General features: G+C 45.9%; 1 protein-coding gene across 3 annotated transcripts in view; it reads right to left on the bottom strand.

Moving 5' to 3' along the window:
* Nucleotides 1-20,684, bottom strand: part of LOC119975763 (mediator of RNA polymerase II transcription subunit 12-like protein) — a 640,706-nt gene that overhangs the window by 547,537 nt on the left and 72,485 nt on the right. For all 3 annotated transcript variants that reach the window (XM_038815591.1, XM_038815593.1, XM_038815592.1), the window contains exons 6-7: nucleotides 9,103-9,275; nucleotides 3,520-3,630 (exon numbers count right to left, since the gene is read on the bottom strand). In XM_038815591.1, coding sequence (XP_038671519.1) covers nucleotides 3,520-3,630; nucleotides 9,103-9,275 — 284 coding nt within the window. The remainder of the gene's footprint in view (nucleotides 1-3,519; nucleotides 3,631-9,102; nucleotides 9,276-20,684) is intronic.

Raw genomic sequence — 20,684 nt, 5'->3', positions numbered from 1 at the left:
GGGACCCTGCAGCTGTGAAGCAACAGCGCTATCCACCGTGCTAACGTGCCACCCATGTTACCAGGAGTAGAAATATGGAGGCTTACAATAATAATTCAGAGAATGCTAGTGCAAATCCCATCACAGTAGTTTTGTTAATTGAAACTGTTTAAAACTCAAATGTGGAAATAAAGTTCTGGGGTCGGTAAACGGGTCTACAAAGTTGTGGGATTGTCAGAAAAACACAAGTGGATCGTTCATATCTTTTAGGGACAGGGACATGCCATTCTTACCCATGCTGGCCCGTGTGTGATTCCAGTTCCACCCCAGAATGATTGGCTCTTAACTGCCTTCTGAAGGAATCCAGAGAGACACTCAGTTACATCGGTCCAGCTGCTCAAGAAGGCAATCCACCACCATCTCCTCAGGACAACTAAGGATGGGGAATGCTGGTCGAGTGACGCGCACATCTCAAGAATGATTATTTTCTTAAAATATACAGCAGATTAGAATCAGTCAATGTTATCCTCTATGGCAAGGGCATGTTCTGGTACTGGGTCTATCCAACAGTTTAATAATCTACGGACCCATCCCTGGAGTAACACTGGGTCCTAAACACATTCTAGCAGTTTCATGATAATTGTGACATCTCAGCCTTTTCATATTTTTTGTTTCATATAAAAAGGAGAAAATCCAATTGGCAATTGCAGCAACAAACAAGCACAAAGTTGACCGTTTCCACACTGCAATTTATACAGGCAATGGGACAAGTGCCCATGAGTTCTCATAACTGTGACTGATGCGTGGCGGCCTGCTAGAAATACACCGCTTGATCGCTATACAAAAGCTATCAACTAATTGCAGCCTATTCCACAAATCCAAAAGGTCATACCCACCTAGGAAGCTGTAATGAGTTTGCCTGCTATAATTATACCATGTGGAGGTTCGCGGAGGAGCAGGTGATAATGCTTGCAAAAGGAAAAAAATAGATCTCCTGTGGCTCTGCTCAGACTGAGATCTGGAGTGCAATTACAGACTATCATCGTGATTAACATGGTCAATTCTGAGGCAGCATCGAGGAGCAGGGGTTCAAAGACTTCAATCTCAGAAGGGGTGTACGAATTTTAAATTCAGAATTGGCAACTTTTGAGAAAGGGAAATGCTCAATAATAGCATTAGGGAAGGGTGAACTTTGAAACCACCACCCATGTTGCCATAGTTGGGAGATCAAAAGGCAATGTGACCTGAAAATGCATTTATCCAATCAGTGAATTAGAATTTGGCTTTAAGTACTAATTTCTTTTTTTTTTAAATAACTGGCATCACTACTGGCAGCTTACAGAGCATCCCACAGCTTCCCTGTTGCAAAACCTACACTCACTGTACAATGTTGCATTAGACTGTGAAAGAGGTCAACCTCGTATTTCCTTTTTGGAGTTTTAGACCATCAGACTGATAAAGGTCCTTGGCTCAGAATGTACTTTTAAGCAAACAGAGGCCAATAGTGTTCACCATCATTTATTCGCAGATTGTACAACAACTTCTGGCGAGCACAGATGCACAGTTAATTGCAAAGCTCTGGAAGTTGCTGTCGAAGAGACACACAGGTGCTTGCCCTGTTTCCAGACACCCTGTCGAAGGCAGCGCACCATTTCCATATCCTGCTTGCAGCAACTTGCCGTGGTCCACGGAAATGTAGCAGACCCGGCCTGCTCTAACCAACAGCATGCACCGTTCATTAGTTGTTTGCAGCACGTTCTGGCACATTCATGTTTAAACATTGTGGAGGCTGAAGTCCACGTGTGCAACAATAATAGTAATACGGCTACATCGAGTGGCAACTCGATTCAATCTCGTTACTCAAAATTCAACTCTGCTCCTGTCTAGTGCCTTGGGACATTAATTATATCAAACACACTAGATAAATGTAACTTGTTCATTCTTGCTCGAGATTGAAAAGATAATTTAAATGTCATTTTTTTGTACTTTTTCTTTGCGTCTCTTTCTATTGCACCCTGAATCCCATCATTCTTTCATCTCGGTTTTTCTTTATGAACCAATTTGATATTGAGTTTGGCATTCTGGTTACAATTCCTGGTTAAGATCCTGCACTGCTCATTAACAATTCTTCCACCTGATTATTGGTAGCCCTGTTTGCACAGTTCCCGGGCTTTGGTAGTAGAGACAAACTTCCTATCGGAACCACACAAAGGTGACTCTGGGTAAGTCTGATGATGATCTTCCTTCTGTGATGTGCTCAATAACATTAGAAACCTTGTCTTTAGTACGATGTCATCTGGCTACTGAAAAGAAGCCGGAAGCAGAAGCGACTATTCAAGAAATGATCAGAGCAATTTAATTGGTTCCGGTCCTATGCCTCTCTAGCTAGTGGCAGCTGTTTACTGCCTTGCATTTCTTCATAACTTTGTTCGTACTTATTTGTCCATCAGTTACTTCCCCTCATGCCCAACTGTGAGTTGTAGCAGTTCAACGCATGATATTTCAGTCAATCATGCGCAGAGTGACACCGGCTCTACAAATGTCTGATGGACCCGTGTGTCAATATATAGATTTTTAAATCAAGTATGCAGATACTCAAAGAATTTTAAGTGACTTATTTAAAACAGGAGAGGTAAAAAAAATTGAATTCTAAATTTAGGATTCTTTTTTTCTGTTTGTTGCAGTGACGATCGGCAGTACTGAGAAGTCGGCATTGAGTTCCATTTCCATTGTCACCACTGGATTTTTGATCAGTTCAAGACAGGCAATTGTTTGAAAAATGAGGGACAGATTGGCGATGAGTTCCCAAACTGGAACTTGAACTGAACTCCCAAACTCGGTTAGACACAGAACTAATAGCTCCGAGTGGAGAGGGGCCTTTCAACCTGATACACCGAACTGGATTCAAACCCAGCCCTGAAGTGCTTGTAATCAGCCCACGACAGGACATCACAATTCTGCAAACTGCCATGGAGGCTTGCTAGAAATATTTTGCAACGTTTTTGATGTGGGACGGGAGCACATGCTTCAGCAACACGCAGCCTGGTGAAATTTACCATCGCCCATTCTCTGAATGGAGTTGACATTGCTTTTGACGCACCACACAAAAAGCCTGGCCCCACTCGAATGTAAGTAGTGCAGCTGTCTATAGATCGCAGCATGGGAGGCACGACTGAAGTTATATTCGATTTTGCAGAAAACCCTCTGACTGATTGGCAAAATGTTATCCTTCTACTGCAAAAAAGCATAACTATGTATTTCTGTCATTTTAAACTGAAATTTAACACAACCAGAGAACATTTTATCTCAAAACTTTACTCTTCAGTTTCTATGCAATGCTCAAACAACAACTATTGTTGGGGGATTCGTTACAAAAGCAATTGAGGTAGGCAGGTAATTTGGAGCAAAGAATCCCCAACTCCAAACTGGTTGGGCCACACATTCTTCCTTTATTCTACTTTCTTTATTTCTATCTACCTATATGTTATGTCTGTATAAAAATGATTTAAAAAAAAAAGGATAAATACTCAAGTTGCTTACCTGGAGCATGAGCGGCAACAGCAACTTAAGGACTTCATCGTCTGTTGGTCTGACCTTTTCTAGGACATCAAGGATCCAGGTCAAATACTCATGTCTCTCCAACATCCCGTCCTGCAACATGACATGCATGCAAGTTAAAATAAGCTTCTGTTTTCTCCTCCTTGTGCTTAGCAAATCAATGCCGCCGTTTTATTACAGCGATGGCAAGCCACCGCAATCCTAACATTGCTACCACCTGCAAGGATGTCCAATGCATGCACTTATGGAGGATACCGCTCAAGGCTTGTAGACACGTGCAACATGCAAAGTGGGGCGGGAGCTCAGTCACTGCCATTTGTGATGTACTGATCTCTGAAGGAAAGAGGAATAAACCTAAACATTGTGGAACTGGAAACGTATCATCAATATCAATGACTGCCTAAAACCAAACCTTCCCATCGACACAGTTAATAAATGTTACTGCTTATGATGATTGTGTAGGGGGGAAAATTATGCAACTCAAGATGTTGAATTTAACCAACTGCCTTGGCATAACAACATGAAGGCAGATGGGTCATTTGATGCAAACGCACGCAGGGTTATCAGTGCAGCTTCACACGTCGCTCAGTTACACAGTTATCTTGAGATGGGCCCCTCTCGAGCTGGCTACATTGACAATGAGAAAGAATTGTTAAAACAAGCGGGGCTTTCAGCAGACTTCAAACATCAGTCTGGTAATGAACAGTAGTAAATCTCCCCATCAAACGGAAAGTCTGTAGCGCATTAGCCCTGCTCACTGTGCCCGATGTATGCCGGACTTGGACTGTGTGCCAGCGCCATACCAAGGTGCTAAACCATTTTCACTTGCGGGTCTACTGAAGCTTCTGGAGAACAGGTGACAGATCAAAATGCCAGGCATTGAGGTGCTCGCCGGAGCTGGCACGTCATGCATCCACACTATGTTGAGACAGTCACAGCTGAATTGGGCTGGTTCGGAGGGGGGGGGGGTAAAAAAGGAGGCCCCCTTCAAAAGCAAGTGCATATTAGAGGCAGAGAGAAAACGCAAGAAATTCCGAGCCACCAACTCATCCAAAACTCAATCGCCTGCGGCATCCTGGCCTATGAGCAGCAGAACCTTCCGGATGTTGATCTGCCAGAGCAATCACCTATGTACCCACTGGAACCCGACTGGACACCTCAGACACATCTTCACTTCAAAGGATGAACAAGGGAAGATCCAAACAAATTATAGGTGAATGCATTCTAAACTGAGATGGGGAAGGAGATTTGAGGCATTTAAATGGTGGAGAACTTGACAATGCAATTTAGATTTGAAACTGGGTCATTATGAACATAATCAGGCAGTTGTATGACATTTCTGTACAAAATGAAGACACAATAGTAGAACATAAAATTAGGGGGTGGCATGGTGGCGCAGTGGTTAGCACTGCTGCCTCAGGGCACCAAAGTCCTGTTTTCGCTCCTGGCCCCAAGTCACTGTCCGTGCGGAGTTTGCATATTCTCCCCATGTCTGCGTGGGTCTCACCCCCACAACCCAAAAGATGTGTAGGGAAGACGGATTGGCCACGCTAAATTGTCCCTTAATTGGAATTTTTTTTAATGTAAATAAAATGCGGTTCATGCAGTGCATGGATCCATGTGCTGACAATATTACATTGCTGGTAAATTGCGGGGCAAGCGTGAGGATCAAAGAGAGGAAAGTTGAAACTAGAATGCCAAAAATGGAAAAATCAATTTAAATAGCAGATTTAGCACAGTAAGGTGCCCAGATAGAGTATGAAAAGTCAGTCACAAAATGTTTTCCAAATGTTGAAAACTTCAATGAATTTCAAGAGGATTGTTGAATCAGGGGAAAGGATATTCACAAGTGTTGGCATTAAAGATTAAGCTCGTGCCAACTACTAGACCGAGGTCTGTCTCGTGGCACGCCCTATTAACAGAGCTGAAATGAAAATTCACATTTGAAATGAGGACAGAAATGTTGACATTATATTATAGCAACTACCTATAACAATGTTATAGAATCATAGAATCCCTACAGTGCAGAAGGAGGCCATTTGGCCCATCAGGACTGTATCGCTCCTCTGAAAGTGGTCCATCCGCTCGTCCTATTCCCATAACACCACTTAACCTGCACATCTTGGGGCACGGAGGGCAATTCAGCATGGCCAATACACTTAGCCTGCTCATCTCCGGATTGTGGAAGGAAATTGGAGCACCCGAAGGAAACCCGCGCAGAAATGGGGAGAACGTGCAAACTCCACACAGACACTGACCCAAGGCCGGAATTGAACCCAGGTCCCTGGTGCTGTGAGGCCTCTGTGCGTGTGTGTATATTTATGCATTATATATGAAAAGTCATACATATTGCACACAGCTTTATCACACTGCAGAATTACTATGCATGCCTGTTATACCTTTCAGCCTTCCAGAAACCAGATGGGCACCCAATTGTACTTTGTTTCACTGTTTCGCGGCACCTTGTCAAAGGCCTTCTGGAAATCTAAATAAATCACGTCCACTGGTTCTCCTTTGTCTAACTTCCTTGTTACCTCCTCAAAGAACTCTAACAGATTTATCAGACACGATCTCCTTTGACAAAGCCGTGCTGACTCAGCCTATTTTACCATGCACTTCCGAGTACTTCGCGATCTCATCTTTAATAACAGACTCTAAAATCTTACCAGTGACAGAAGTCAGGCTAACCAGCCTATAATTTCCCATCTTCTGTCTCCCTCCCTTCTTAAACATTGGTGTTACATTAGCCACCTTCCAGTCCTCTGGGACCCTTCCTGCCTCCAGTGATTCCTGAAAGATCACCAATAATGCCTCCACAATTTCCTCACCTATCTCTTTTAGGACCCTGGGGTGTAGAGATAGCATATACATGATTATGGAGTCAAAGGACGGGTGCTAGAAGAAAGTCCACATTTGTGCAGATGGAAGGGTATTGGGACTGACAAACGAGTCATGATGGGGAGAAAAAAAGTAGAAAACCGGAATGAAATGTATCGATATTTATATATAATCTTTCTCATCTTAATTATTCTTTCTGTGCCGCCACGTGTGGGGTCTGGGATGATACTGAAACAGACTGCTGTGGAGCAACTCAACACAAGCAGCAACTACACGCATCTTAAAATATTAATCTGGCCAGATGTGGATTTTACAAAAAAAAACCATCAGGAGACTCAAGGAGGAGTCAGTAACTATCCCTCGGAGCTTATTTATACTCTCTGAAAATGAATCTGATGGAGCCCAGAACACGAGGGGATAGTCTGTTACTTTCCTAATTTTCACTTCACTGAGTCAATACATTACAGATCAACCTCTAATATTGAATTAGGTCATGTTCTATGCTGGCATGATTATAAGCTCAAATAGTGACACGTGTCGCATCTGGCTCACAGCCAAGGGCATCAGAGGGACAAAAGCAACCCGCATGTTGCCTCAAAAACAAAAACTTAGAGTATTCATGTTCTTCCTTTCCAGGAGTTGTCGGGTTTGGGGGGGGGGGTGAACCAGATAGGTTTTTAAGACAACCCCAGTCACCATTACTGAGGCTAGTTTTCATTTTTCAGATTTTAGCAAATGAATTTAAATTTCACCAGCTTCCGTGGTCGGATTTAAACCCGGTGTCCCCAGAGCATTAGCCGAGGGTTCTGCATTACCAAGTCCATGACCGTTATACGACCATTCTCCCTACCCCCGCCACCCCACCTACCCATCTTACCCACGCGTTTAATGCAGATGCCACTAATGCTGCAAAGCACAACTACATCCAAAGGAACTAAGAAACCGTCAATTCCATTACTCGCTTTTGAATGGTTTTGTTTAAAGCGGTGAGTGGGTAAGGATGGGAAATGGAATAAAAGTCCCAATACTGAATCAATTTAATCAAGAGTGCGACAATCCGACTGGCAGTATCACTGGGAGATCTTAATGCTTTATGGTTCGGCAGAGTGAAAGTTCAGCAAATCTATCCAGCAAGTCACCCTCCCCCCTCGCTCTAAGTTAACAAAACACTGTTTAAACAAACATATTCCACTAAAGGTAAAGAGAGAGAGAGAGAGAGAGAGGAGCAGAAAGTGAGTTAATAATAATTCTTTGTTAACGGTTCAGTTTCAAAAGGAGGAACTGAAGCCAACGCTCCTTCTTCAAGTCCCATTTGCTCGACAGCTGTGAGTTTCCAACCGATTTGCACTGACATCCCCCTTCATATTGTTCAACAGCCTCTCCATGAAGCAGCTCTGTAATGTGACAGGGCTCCTGCTGTTACTTAATCCATCCCATTTACATAGCTTTGACAAACGCCCCGGCATTAACAAGAAAGGAAGGAGCGATCATACGTCGAAAGTCACAACCGTAACTTTCAGCTTTGACCACAGATGCTCTTTGCCAGCGGAAGGAGGGGAGTGGTGCGAGGATTGTACTGCCATTTACTGCGGTATCGCCAGGCACCTACCTTTCCAGCAGAGCAAAAGAAGCAGCAGCTATTTCATGCTGTGAACATCACTCATGCTTCTAGAAGCATAGAATGTGCCTCTGAGCTAGATCCGTGCTCTTCCATGACATTAATGTCCCTCATTTAAAATTGCCGTGCCAGAGTCAGGATTGCAATGTAACAGGGTTATAAATTTCTTTATATCATTTCTGGGAATATGAACATAGTTAAGAAAACCTACATTTACTGCCCATCCAGGTTGTTCTGGAGAAGAAGCTGCTTTTCCCTGAACTTCTGCAGTCGACGTAGTGAATGTGTTCCTACAGTGCTGGTACTTAGGGAGGGTTGGGGAATTGACTCAATGGCTTGGAGGGGAATCCGAATCTGGAAGAGATGGTGCTCCCTTAAACAGTTGCTTCTCGGTGGCAGAGGATATGCATTTTGGAAGCACTGCCAAATAAATGGCCAGATTGAGCCTCCATAGTTATCTGCGCCTATCATGTTGCAGATGCATCAGGACTCCCCATCAGGGCTTGATATTTTTTGCGTCATCTCCATTTTAAACTGCCAACCTTTTATTTCTAAACAGTGACTCCCGAGTTCCAACAAGAGGAGGCATTCTCTCCAGATCCACCTCGTCAAGCTCCTTCTGAATCTTAGATGTTCCATCAGGTCACGTCTTACTCTTTGAAACTCGAGCGGATACAAGCCTCGTCTGTCCAACCTTCCCTTACAAGACAACCCACCCATTCCAGATATTTGTCAGGTAAAACGTCTATAACTTGATAGTCAAAGACTTTCGGAGGCTGTCTAATCAGACCCCTGCCCTTCGCGTGCAGAAAGAGGCTGGAATGTTCCAGCTTTTTCTGATCAACATGGCCGTGTTTACCTACAGGGTTTGCAACTTCCAGGCTTGTCCTGGAGTTTCCAGGAATTTAAGATTAATCTCCAGGACAGTAATTAGAGTATCCCAGGAAAAAAAAAAATCAGAGGAAAGTGAAGGGGGGGGGGGGGGGGGGGGGGGGGGGGGGGGGGGGGTTGGAGAGAAAATGCTCTTTGACCGAGCGGGGCAAACGGAGGCCATCAGTCATGTAATGAAGCCGGCAGGAACGTGCATAGGAGGTGGAAACACTAGTTACCTGGAACATATAAAACGCTAGCTTCTCATTGTACTCCCACTGTTTTATTGCTTGTTCCACCTCCGGAGGCACTGTTGTTGTAGATGGAGGACCTTGACCAGAAGGCCCATGATGATATTCTGCAATTTTAGCCAGCTGTTCGCGAAGGTACCTTGTCAAAATCTGAGTCCATTCTGTAGAGGGAGGAGGGAGAAACAGAGTTAATCAAGGTACAACGTCAAAAGGAGTAATAATAATAATAATAATCGCTTATTGTCACGAGTAGGCTTCAATGAAGTTACTGTGAAAAGCCCCCAGTCACCACATTCCGGCACCTGTTTGGGGAGGCCAGTACGGGAATTGAACCCCGCTGCTGGTCTTGTTCTGCATTACAAGCCAGCTGTTTAGCCCACTCTGCTGAACCAGCCCCCACTGCAACTCAAAGTGGAGAAGGTCATAATAGCTTGCACCCGAGAAGTCTTAGGGAAGCCCGAGATAAGACAACCGAGGCTCTGATCAAAGTCTTTCTAAACATCCTCGGATATGAAAGTTGTGCCAGATGTTGCCAATGTAATAAACTTTGTTTAAAAAGGGTAGACCAGCCAAATACAGACCAGTCAATCCCACACAGGTAGCGAATAAGCCTATAGGTGCCATGACAATGATAAAATTAACTCTCATCCAGAGAAACACATATTGATGACAAACGAAACGATTTGGCAAAAGGCAAGTTACATCTATCACATTGTTCTAAACTTGAGCAGGTTTAAACCATGAAGAGAATTTCAAGCAACAGCAACTCAGGCATTCACAAGCAGAATCAAATGCAGCCGCATTATTGACCATTAACATCTACATCAACATCAATGCTGCTTTGCCTGCCCAGAGGCAGTCAATGAAATCACAAAGTGATGCACTGTGCCTCCAAAGGTTATGCATGTTGCCTTGTTTCTTCTGTACTACAACTAGCGACAACTAAATAGTGCCAGCAAAGTGGGATACTCTCTTTTCAGACAGCAAAGTTATTCATTCCCACAGGTGGGCACCAACCATTCAAAAAGAGTAAGTTCAGTAGCTGAGACGATTCCCTTAACTAGCCGAAAGCCGAAGCCATTCATCTCATTCGCATTTTTGGGCAGTTTGCTGACTTCATCATCGCCACACTCCGTTGTGCAAAGGCGTCGCCGAGTCATTTGGAGATCAGCATTTCATTAATTGAAGTGCAATGTTGTATTACTGTATCACAAACCAGCTTACCTTGTCACATAAAAATCAATTGATACATCCAAATGCCTACCTTTAATGAGATAACCAATTGCAAGATCAAAAACAGTGTAAAAATTGTAAATTGTTTATGTGGTGTTGTTAAGGAAAGAGAAGGAGAGTCTATTGCAACAGTAGCACTGAAGTTTAGGAAGTTCTCAAAGGTCTGATCTACATTATTGTCTCCACAGCGTAGTGAATTAGCAGAACACACATTTTTAGTGATGTATCCTAAAATGCACTCTTAATAAAGTGGACTCATATATATATATGTTCTGCAGAGATTGCAGTGTGCAATGGACGACTGTTAGCATTTGCACAATTTGCATCTCGCAAAAGCACGTAGAAAAATCAGAGATCCTCACTCAGGGTTATCTTTTTAAGTGGTCTAGCATATTAAAATGAAAAAATAAATAAATACTAGTGTAATGATATGTCGACAGACATGTAACTAAAGTATGAATCACAACACCTAGCTGTAACACTACCACTAGAGGGCATTACTAGAGCCACAAAATAACTGAGTTCCCAGAAGCTCTAGCTCTCTTTCTATGCAGGAGTTACCAGAGACCAGCAGTAAAGCAGAGAGGATCTCAGCCTAGATACCACTTGTAGCTTAGATACAGTTTGTACAGTTATTCATTCTTACTTTATTGCTCGAGTTAGTTCAGTGAAGTATCAAACTCATTTGTTAGTTTTGGCATTACTTAATAAATTCTTTCAGTTTACTTCGAAGACTCGAGTGTTCTTTAACATCATCTACATTTAGTAACGATATATATTACTTAAACCCAGTAATATACCAACTCGCATCGGTTGAGCCCCTCGAATAGCCTCAGCACATCAAGCACTTTGCAACCAAGGAAGTACTTTTGAAATGTTGTACTGCGGGAAGTCCCGCTGCCGATGCATACAGCACAGTCTCACAACAGACCAGATGATCTGTTACTCATGTTGGGAGTTGAATATCGTCCAGGTCACTCAGGACATGTTCTGCCCGGCAACGTACGGTCACTGACTGATTCCTGCCTGAATGCTTTCTGTGAGCACTGGGCAGAAACGTGGAGACTTGGAAGTGAAAGGAACTCTCTCTCTCTTGCTTGCTTCGGTGAAAGAACTGCTGTATTGTTCTGAAAGCAACGAGCACCTTGGCTGTGAACCTGAAACTGCTGAGTCTGCAGAGACGGTGGACAACCTTGTCAAAGAAAACCATCTCCAGCCGAGAAGGAAGAAGTATCAAAACAAAAGCCTGAACTTCAGAAAGATGGTTCTGAAATCGTGTGTATGGGGGGGGGGGGGGGGGAGAGAAGAGAGGGGGGGTTGTGAAGAAACTACCAGAACCCAATAAAACTGGGCCCGGACTCAATTCCGACCTCGGATGACTGTGCGGAGACTGCACGTTCTCCCCGTGTTCTGCGTGGGTTTCCTCCGAGTGTTCCGGTTTCCTCCCAGAGTCTAAAGATGTGCAGGTGGGGTAGGTTGCTCATGATATATTGTCCCTTATATCCAAAGGTCAGGTGGGTTACAGGAATGTGATGGGGCGTGGGCCTGGGTAGGGTGCTCTCGCGGAGGGTAGGTGCAGAGTCGATGGGCTGAGTGTCCCCCTTCCTTCACTGCAGGGATTCTAGAATTGCAATGAATATTCATGCATTACTGCATTATTTGTTTAAAACTTGGTTGAGTCACGTTTCTGGATTGCCTTTAAACCTGCGATGACAACATGAAACTTAAAACAAACACCAAGGGAATCAGCCACATCAACAAAGCTCAACTTAACAGAAGTTATCTGGAAATCACTTGGAGCCTCATACCAATTTAGTCACTCTGGGATTCACAGAGATTGTAATGGAAGCTCTCAAGTAGAATAAGAATGATTCCAAGAGTAAAACGGATAGTCCATGACCAAAAAAGAATGCAAAATTTGCTTAACAGATGTACGGATGTTTTGATATCCATCAAGATAACATTAGTGAATTCAAATGTACATACACGACTGGGATGTATTTGTCAAAATGATAAATGATTTGAATTCCTGGTCCTATAATTGACAACGTTACAGAGATACGCAAAGTGCAACTGAGTGAAACACAGACCGAGTCTTGGGGAGATGAGCTTCAACGCACGGAATTATTTTTTCTCCTCCAGCTCTTTTGAAGTTAAACAAGAACATTTGATGACATGAACGGGTAGCGTTGTTGTCTTGGATAGATGTTGATACATTACAATTTCTGGTTAACTTTCCAAATTGATTTGAACCTCCCCCCCCCCCCCCCCCCTCCCCCTCCCCCCCCCCCCCCACCCCCGGCCCCCAACAGTGTCAATTCAGGTGCATTTTGCAATTGTGGTTTTCATTTTCCACACAGGCTGCATTTAATTACACAGCGATTACCAGCTCCCTCTGTGGCATTAATAAAATGAACCAATCAGTAAAGGCCAGCTCAGAACAAAGACCTAAATATAGGCTCCCCCAGGGGTAATGCATGTATTTTGCAAAATGTTTCTGACCAAAAAGGGAGGGGAGGGGGTCTCTGAACTGATCAAAAAATATGGTCAATTATCCACACCACTGTTCTGATGCAAAACTGTGCATGTGCAAAAAAATTAATTTAATTTTGCTTATGTTCGCGCATGAAAGGTTTGCCTGTCACTGCCAAGATTAAATACATTATTCATGGCATATTAGTCAATGACAGTAACCTTTCATGTAAATAGTACACCATTTGAATCATAAAGGACACAAGCGTTTTTAGGTATAGTTAAAGATCACAAGACACAACAAGGCTGCCCCTTCGGGTCAGCCCCATGTATGTCAATTACCTGCTCACAACCCTTTACCCATCTACCCTGGTCTCTCACATCATTATAGCTGGCTGCTCCAATTCCTTTTACCACTGAATGCTTTACCTTCTGCCTGGAAGGGATGTCGAAGCAGAGCCAATGGTAATCTTTGGGACACTGGATAAATATTCAAAATGGAAACATCTGCAGGGCTATTGGGGAAGAGCAGAGGAGTAGGACTAACTGGACACTCTCAGTTACGGTTACGATTGACCAATAACTCCCCTTATCTTGTACAATTTGATTCGGCAATGTCTTCGAATTTGGGCGAGGATGTTTTTGCCTGGATTTTGTTTTTGGATTTGTTTATTGTCACGTGTACCAAGGTATCGTGAAAAGTATTTTTCTGCGAGCAGCTCAATAGATGATTAAGTACATGAAAAGAAAAGGAAATAAAAGAAAATACATAATAGGGCAACACAAGGTACACAACGTAACTACATAAGCACCGGCATCGGATGAAGCATATGGGGTGTAGTGTTAATGAGGTCAGTCCATAAGAGGGTCGTTTAGCGGGGAAGAAGTTGTTTTTGAGTCTGTTCGTGTGTGTTCTCAGACTTCTGTGTCTCCTGCCCGATGGAAGAAGTTGGAAGAGTGAGTAAGCCGGGTGAGAGGGGTCTTTGATTATGCTGCCCGCTTTCCCCAGGCAGCGGGAGGTGTAGATGGAATCAATGGATGAGAGGCAGGTTTGTGTGATGGACTGGGCGGTGCTCACAACTCTCTGAAGTTTCTTACAGTCCTGGGCCGAGCAGTTGCCATACCAGGCTGTGATGCAGCCCGATAGGATGCTTCCTATGGTGCATCTGTAAAAGTTGGTAAAATCCTGATTTTTAAATTCAGGTTTCTTGCAAAGCGCAGGCCAACTTGTCACTGTGCCATGTTGGTTCATATTTAGGGCGGCATAGTAGCACACTGGTTAGCACTGTTAATTCACAGCGCCAGGGCCTCAGGTTCGATTCCCAGCTTGGGTCACTGTCTGTGCGGAGTCTGCACGTTCTCCCCGTGTCTGCCTGGGTTTCCACCGGGCGCTTCATTTTCCTCCCACAAGTCCTGAAAGACGTGCTTGTTAGGTGAATTGCACATTCTGAATTTGCCTTCTGTGTACCCGAATAGGCATTGGAGTGTGGCAACTGGGGGATTTTCATATGAACTCCATTGCAGTGTGTTAATGTAAGCCTAATTGTGACAATAATAAAGATTATTATTATTTCATGCCCAGCCTGTTACGAGGCCGTGGGTACAAGACCAGCATTTCTGGGCCTTTTCCAATCGAATAGATGAAAGCAGCTCCACTAGAAATAAAGTACACACAAAATTACACAGAACACGCAGGCAAGTCTGTGCACTGCACAAGCCTCCGCCATTAAACCCAATCTCCACATCTTTCTTAAACAAAGGTAGAGCATGTTGGAAAAAAACTCAGCACGTCAGACAGCATCTGCGGAGAGGTTCAACTTTCAGGCCAATGACCCTTCATCTTTGACCTTTCATGCTTCTACCTCACGCCCTCGTCTAATATCCTCTTAAATGCCTCCATGCTATTCTTCCTTAACTACTCCTTGTGAAAGCAAGTTCCATGTTCTAATTCCTGGAGAAAAATCCATATTGGATTTCTTTGTGACTATCTGATATTCGTGGCCGCTAGTTTTTGGAATTCTCTAATGAGTGGAAACATCTTCTCCATGTCCGTCAAAATCTTTTCATGTTTTCAAAAGGCCTCTTGAAAACCCGTCAGCCTTTTCTGATGCAGAGAAAAGAACTGGAACTGCTCATTCAGCCCCAAGTTTTCACCTCTGGCATTTCTAAAAGCCGGGATGGGTGGGTGAAGAAACAGATTCAACATGAAATACTAGGGTTCCATCATTTGGTTTTCTAACTCAGCTGTAATCAAATGGATCTCTTTACTGGCAATAAATATGTTGGGACTGTCAACACCATTTCGTGGTCAATATAATGAGTGGATATTGGGTCGTGATAAAAGAACAGCCGTGATCTAACTGAATGGAGAAGCAAGCTCAAAGGGCCGAAAGGGACAATTTCTGATTTTCTCCAGTTCTCACATTTATAGCAGTGATGCGGATTTAACAACAAATAGGAGAACTTTCATGACACAAAAAGGTCTTCAGTAAATAGGGGTACAAGGAGTGACGCAAGGAGTGATTTATAATATCAGAAGCACAGTCTCTACAAAAGTACTTCTTGCACCAGTGCAGAGGGTTAAATTAAAACATTGATGCAGCAGGTGACGGACTAAACGGATGCACTCAAAATGGTGAGCGGCGGCACCAGAAATCAACGTGCAAAAGAAGGATGCACTCGGGAATAGGGCGTACCGCGGACTAACAGAATGTTGCGTGTCACTTGAAGGCAGTTTCAACACCATGGCACGAAACCGAGAAGTCTCAGCTTTGGCGTTTTTAATCATGGGGATCTCCGCAGAGTGCATCTGCTCTCAGACTTTTTTTATTTTCACAGTGGGAGGGCAAAGAACGGAGATTGAAAAGAAAAACCAACAAAAACAGAATGTTACCACTGGTACGAAACAAATGGACGCCCAGGGAACTCCCCTGACTTGGATCGCTCCGCTACATCTGTTTGTGTGGTTGGTTACAAGTAGAAAAGATATTTATGGGTTTTCACAAAGGATGCCTGTAAATGGGGCACACAAAATGAGGTGGGGGGAGGGGGGGGGAAAAGAGAGAAGAGGGGCGGGGGGAGAAAAGTTATTGTTGTCGGCTGCAATAGGAATAAAAAGTCGAATATATTAAGTTACAAAAGCTGTGAAGTAAACAAACGAGGACTTGCATTTATATAGCATCATTCATAAATATTATAAAGCAGCTGAAGTACTTCTTAAAATATGGTTATTACTATGAATGTTGAGGCAGGCAATCATAGTATTAACAATGCAGAAGGAGGCCATTCGGCCCATCGGGTCTGCACCTGCCCTTGGAAAATGCACCCTACCCAAGCCCAAACCTCCACCCTCCCGTAACCCAGTAACCCCACCCAACCTTTTTGAACACCAAGGGCAATTTATCATGGCCAATCCACCTAACCTGCATAGCTTTGGACTGTGGGAGGAAACCGGAGCACCCGGAGGAAACCCACGTAGACACAGCGAGAACGTGCAGACTCCGCACAGACAGTGACCCAAGCCGGGAATCGAACCTGGGAGCTGTGAAGCAACTGTGCTACCGTGCTGCCCTCAATAGCACAGTCCAAGATCCCGCAAACAGCAACATGATAAGTGACCACGTGATTTTTTTTTTTTAAATGCACTGCTGGTCAACGTTTAAATATTGGCCACAACTCGAGATCACACTGTAAATTCACACCAGTGCGTGAAACCAATTTCTGGACCTCCTGCCATATTCTCCCGCCATCGAACATGCCGGGGAGGGCTGTGGAGAATTCCACCCAAGGATTTGGGGGGAAAGGAAAAAAACTGGTTTTGAAATAGGTTGAGGGTTGGTCACCTGCGACTATTTCTTATGTCCCAGGGAACCAGGAAGAATTCCTCTCTTCTTTTTTCTGACATCTACCCAAGAAAACCAACCAAGTCACAGATCACTCCGTGTACATCAGCCTGAAAGAATCCAAATTGATCAGGGGGCCAGCCACGATGTGTCACACTCGAGGAGGAATGAACCTCAATGCCGGTCAGCAATTTTGCATTCAGATAGGTTCGGAACTGTATCAATCTGAGGCAACTCATCTAAGCTACTGGACCAGAGAGAAAGAACCAAAAGGACACTCCGATCAGTGAGAGCTACTGATTGACGAGCGGCAGATTTGTTCCACTCCTAACGCTGAGAAAATACTGAAAAGAAAGCATTTCAAAAAAAATAATTTTTCAATATCTGAAGATGCACATTTTCAAAGACTTAATAAAGGCGTCTGGGGTGGCAGAAGAGAAGCGGAGGCCTGGACCGCGAAGCAAGAGAATCAAGCGCTCAGGAGCAGAGCCAGCGGGGCCAACGAGCAGAAGACAGAGAGAGACCCCCCCCACCACCACGGACCGGCAGCAACCACATGGTGAGCAGCGTGACAAAGAGGGACTCCGGTCCGCACCAGGAGACATCTCTCCCAAACCCTCCTGACCCAGTGAGAAGGAAGGGAAGAAAAAAAAAAGAGAGGGGGGGGGGGGGGGGGGGGGAGAGAAAAGAGAGAGAGAGAGAGAGAGAGAGAGAGAGAAAGAGAGAAGAGAGAAGAGAGAGAGAGAGAAAACGCAGCGACCAGCATAAAGGAGGCTCTCTGGTCGGAGCTCCAAGCAATGATGAAGGCGACGACGCACGAAATGCAGCAGACCATCGAAGGCCTGGAAAGGGAAGTGAAGGAGGAGGAAAAAAACGATGCTGGAGTTCGGGAGGGCCGCCTCGGACCAGAGCAATAGGGTGATAACCCTAAAAGCCGAGGTCTAAAGGTTAGTAACTGCCCAGGGGAGCCCAAGAGGGAAAGTGGAGGACCAGGAAAATAGGTCCAGGGGGCAGAACATTAAAATAGTGGGTCTGCCAGAGGGGGTAGAGGACAGAGACCCAACAGGCTACATCACCCAAATGATGGGCAAGCTAGTGGGAAAGGAGTATTCCCAAACCCACCGGAAATAGAACCACAGGTCACTCCAACCCAAGCCCAAAGCCGGGGACCAGCCCAGAGCAATTGTTGCGAAGCTGCAGCGGTTCCAAGACCGGGAGAGAATCCTAAAGTGGGCCCGGCAAACAAAACAGAGCACGTGGGAAGGAAAGACCATAAGGGTGTATCAGGACATTGGGGCGGACCTGGCCAAAAAAAGGGCTGAATTCAACAAGGCGAAATCAGCACTGCACAAAAGCAAGGTAAAATTTGGGATGTTATTTGCGGCCAAACTCTGGGTAACATTTGAGGGGAAAGAGATGTATTTTAACACCCCAGTGGCGGCTGATGAATTTGTTAGAGCGAACAAACTGGGGGAGGAGCACACACAACCGCAATGAAAGACATGGGGACGGAAAAGGAAGGGAAAACCAGAACAAAGAGCGGAGGACAGACCGCAAACAAGGAGAGAGGACTCATGAACTGTGCACGTGTGTGTTATGCCTGGCGCAGAACTGTGCTGCCTTGTCTCAGAGCTCGTCTCCTCCCTCAATGCAATGGGGGAGAGTGGAGCGAGGGAAATGAGGGTGAGGAACGCAAACAGGAGGGCGAGACAAGGGCCAGTAGGAGAAAGGTTAAACAGGGCCAGAACTGGGAGGAGGGCCACTGTACTAGCGAGGATGGCCAGCACGGGAGAGCAGGAAGGAAGGAGGGCCGCGGCGCCCCTCTCAGGGGAAGGGGAGCATCTGGCACAAGGAGGGGAGGGGGGCAAAAAACAGGGGCTTGGGGGAGGGGAAAAGGAGTCTGGGGGAGAACGCAGAACAAAAAAGAGAAGCAAAGAGAAGGGTGAGATAGTGAGGTGAGATTGCTGCAGGGAGCAGAGCGAGGAACCAAGAGGGCATCGCAAACAGCCACTCGAGAGGGCATCAGGGCGGAGGGAGACCCCGGAGCGCAGGGACGCACCCGTATGGCGTACACACAGCTGGTGGCCACATTGGGTTCCCCCTGGGCAAAGGGAAACCCCTGAGCGCTGGGGCGCGTCCACCAGGTAAATATGGGTGATCCTACAGGACCCGGGGGTCAGACACCCCCCACCAGGATTGTTACCTGGAATGTAAGGGGACTCAATGGCCTAGTGAAAAGATCCAGAGTGTTCACCCACCTAAGAAGCCTGAAAACCGATATAATCTACCTACAAGAGACGCACCCGAGGGAGCAGGACCGACTGCTGGTAAGGAAGGGCTGGGATTCACCGCCTGGGTGAGGCTCCTGTACAACGCTCCCAAAGCGAGTATCCGAACTAACACCACCAGCTCTGAATACTTCCAGCTACAGAGAGGAACAAGACAGGGCTGCACCGTCCCCACTGTTGTTCGCGCTAGCGATCGAACCCCTGGCGATAGCCCTGCGGGACGCAAAAAGCTGGAAGGGAATCCGGAGAGGAGAAAAAGAGCAGAACCTCACTCTATGCAGATGCCCTGATCCTCTATGTCTCGAAGACACAGGAGGGACTGACGGCAATACTGCAAATACTGAAAGAGTTTGGAACCTTCTCATGCTACAAAATTAACCAGGGCAAAAGCGAGACATTCCCAGTGAACCCAAAAAGGGGGAAGGACAGAGCTGAAGGGGCTCCTGTTCAAAACGGCCCAGAACAGATTCCGTTACCTGGGGATCCAAATAGCCAGAGACTGGACACAGATCCACAAGTGGAACCTGACCAGCCTGCTGGAGGAAGTAAGAAAAGACCTTCAACGGTCCCTGGTGGGAAGAGTGCAGACGATCAAGATGAACATACTACCAAGGGTCCTCTTCCTGTTTAGATCCATCCCGACCTTCATCCCAAAGGCCTTTTTACAATACGACCACTGGGCAGCAACGGCAGAAAAAGTGAGGGGATGGGTAACATAACCCGACACAGATCGAGTACAAATGGAGGAGGCATCCTGTAAAGGAATAACCCTCCGGGCCCTGGCCGCAGCAGCACGCCCATCCTCCTCAACAAGATACACAACGAGCCCAGTGGTAACGGCCACGCTGAGAACATGGACCCAGTTGAGACAGCACTTCGGGATAACCAAAATGTCCCATATGGCCCCCATCTGCGCCAATCACAGATTTCCTCCCCCCCCCAGCCATGCTAGGTACCACCTTCAAAAGATGGAGGCGGACGGGGGCACACTGACGGTCGGGGGTTTCTACGTAGGGAGTAGGCTGGCGACACTGGACGAACTGACGAGGAAGTGGAAACTATCAAGAGGACAGGAATTGAGACACCTCCAAATAAAGCACTTCCTCCGCAAAGAGATAGTAGGGTACCCCAGGGCCCCAAAAAGCACACTACTAGAGGATCTGATAGGCACAAGCAGTGAGGGGGGGGGGGGGGGGGGGGGGGGGGGGGGGGGGGGGGGGGGGGGCTATGTGGGAAAATACACGGACAGCTACTGGACAGAGCCCGAACATCACTGGACGAGACCAGACAAAAAGGGGAGGACAAACTGGGGACAGAGGTAGGATGGGGGCTCTGGAGCGCAGCACTGAGCAGGGTGAACTCCACCTCCTCCTGCACAAGGCTAAGCCTAATGAGATCAAAGTGGTGCACAGAGCGCACCTGACCAGAACCCGAATGAGCAGGTTCTTCCCGGAGGTGGAGGACAAATGTGAACGGTGCCAGAGGGGCCCGGCCAACCACACCCACATGTTTTGGGCTTGCTGGGTTCTGGACAGCCTTCTCCGAGGCAATGTCCAAGGTTGTGGGGGTGAGGGTGAAGCCATGCCCAATAGTGGCAATCTTCAGGGTATCGGAGCAGCCAGAGCTACACATGGGGAAGGAGGCCAACACCCTTGCTTTCGCTTCCCTAATCGCATGCCGGTGAATCCTGCTCGGCCGGCGATCGGCAGCACCACCTACAGCTGCAGACTGGCTC

Source organism: Scyliorhinus canicula, chromosome 13, assembly GCF_902713615.1.
Source record: "Scyliorhinus canicula chromosome 13, sScyCan1.1, whole genome shotgun sequence".
NCBI lineage: Eukaryota > Metazoa > Chordata > Chondrichthyes > Carcharhiniformes > Scyliorhinidae > Scyliorhinus > Scyliorhinus canicula.
This window is presented reverse-complemented; position numbering and strand designations above follow the sequence as displayed.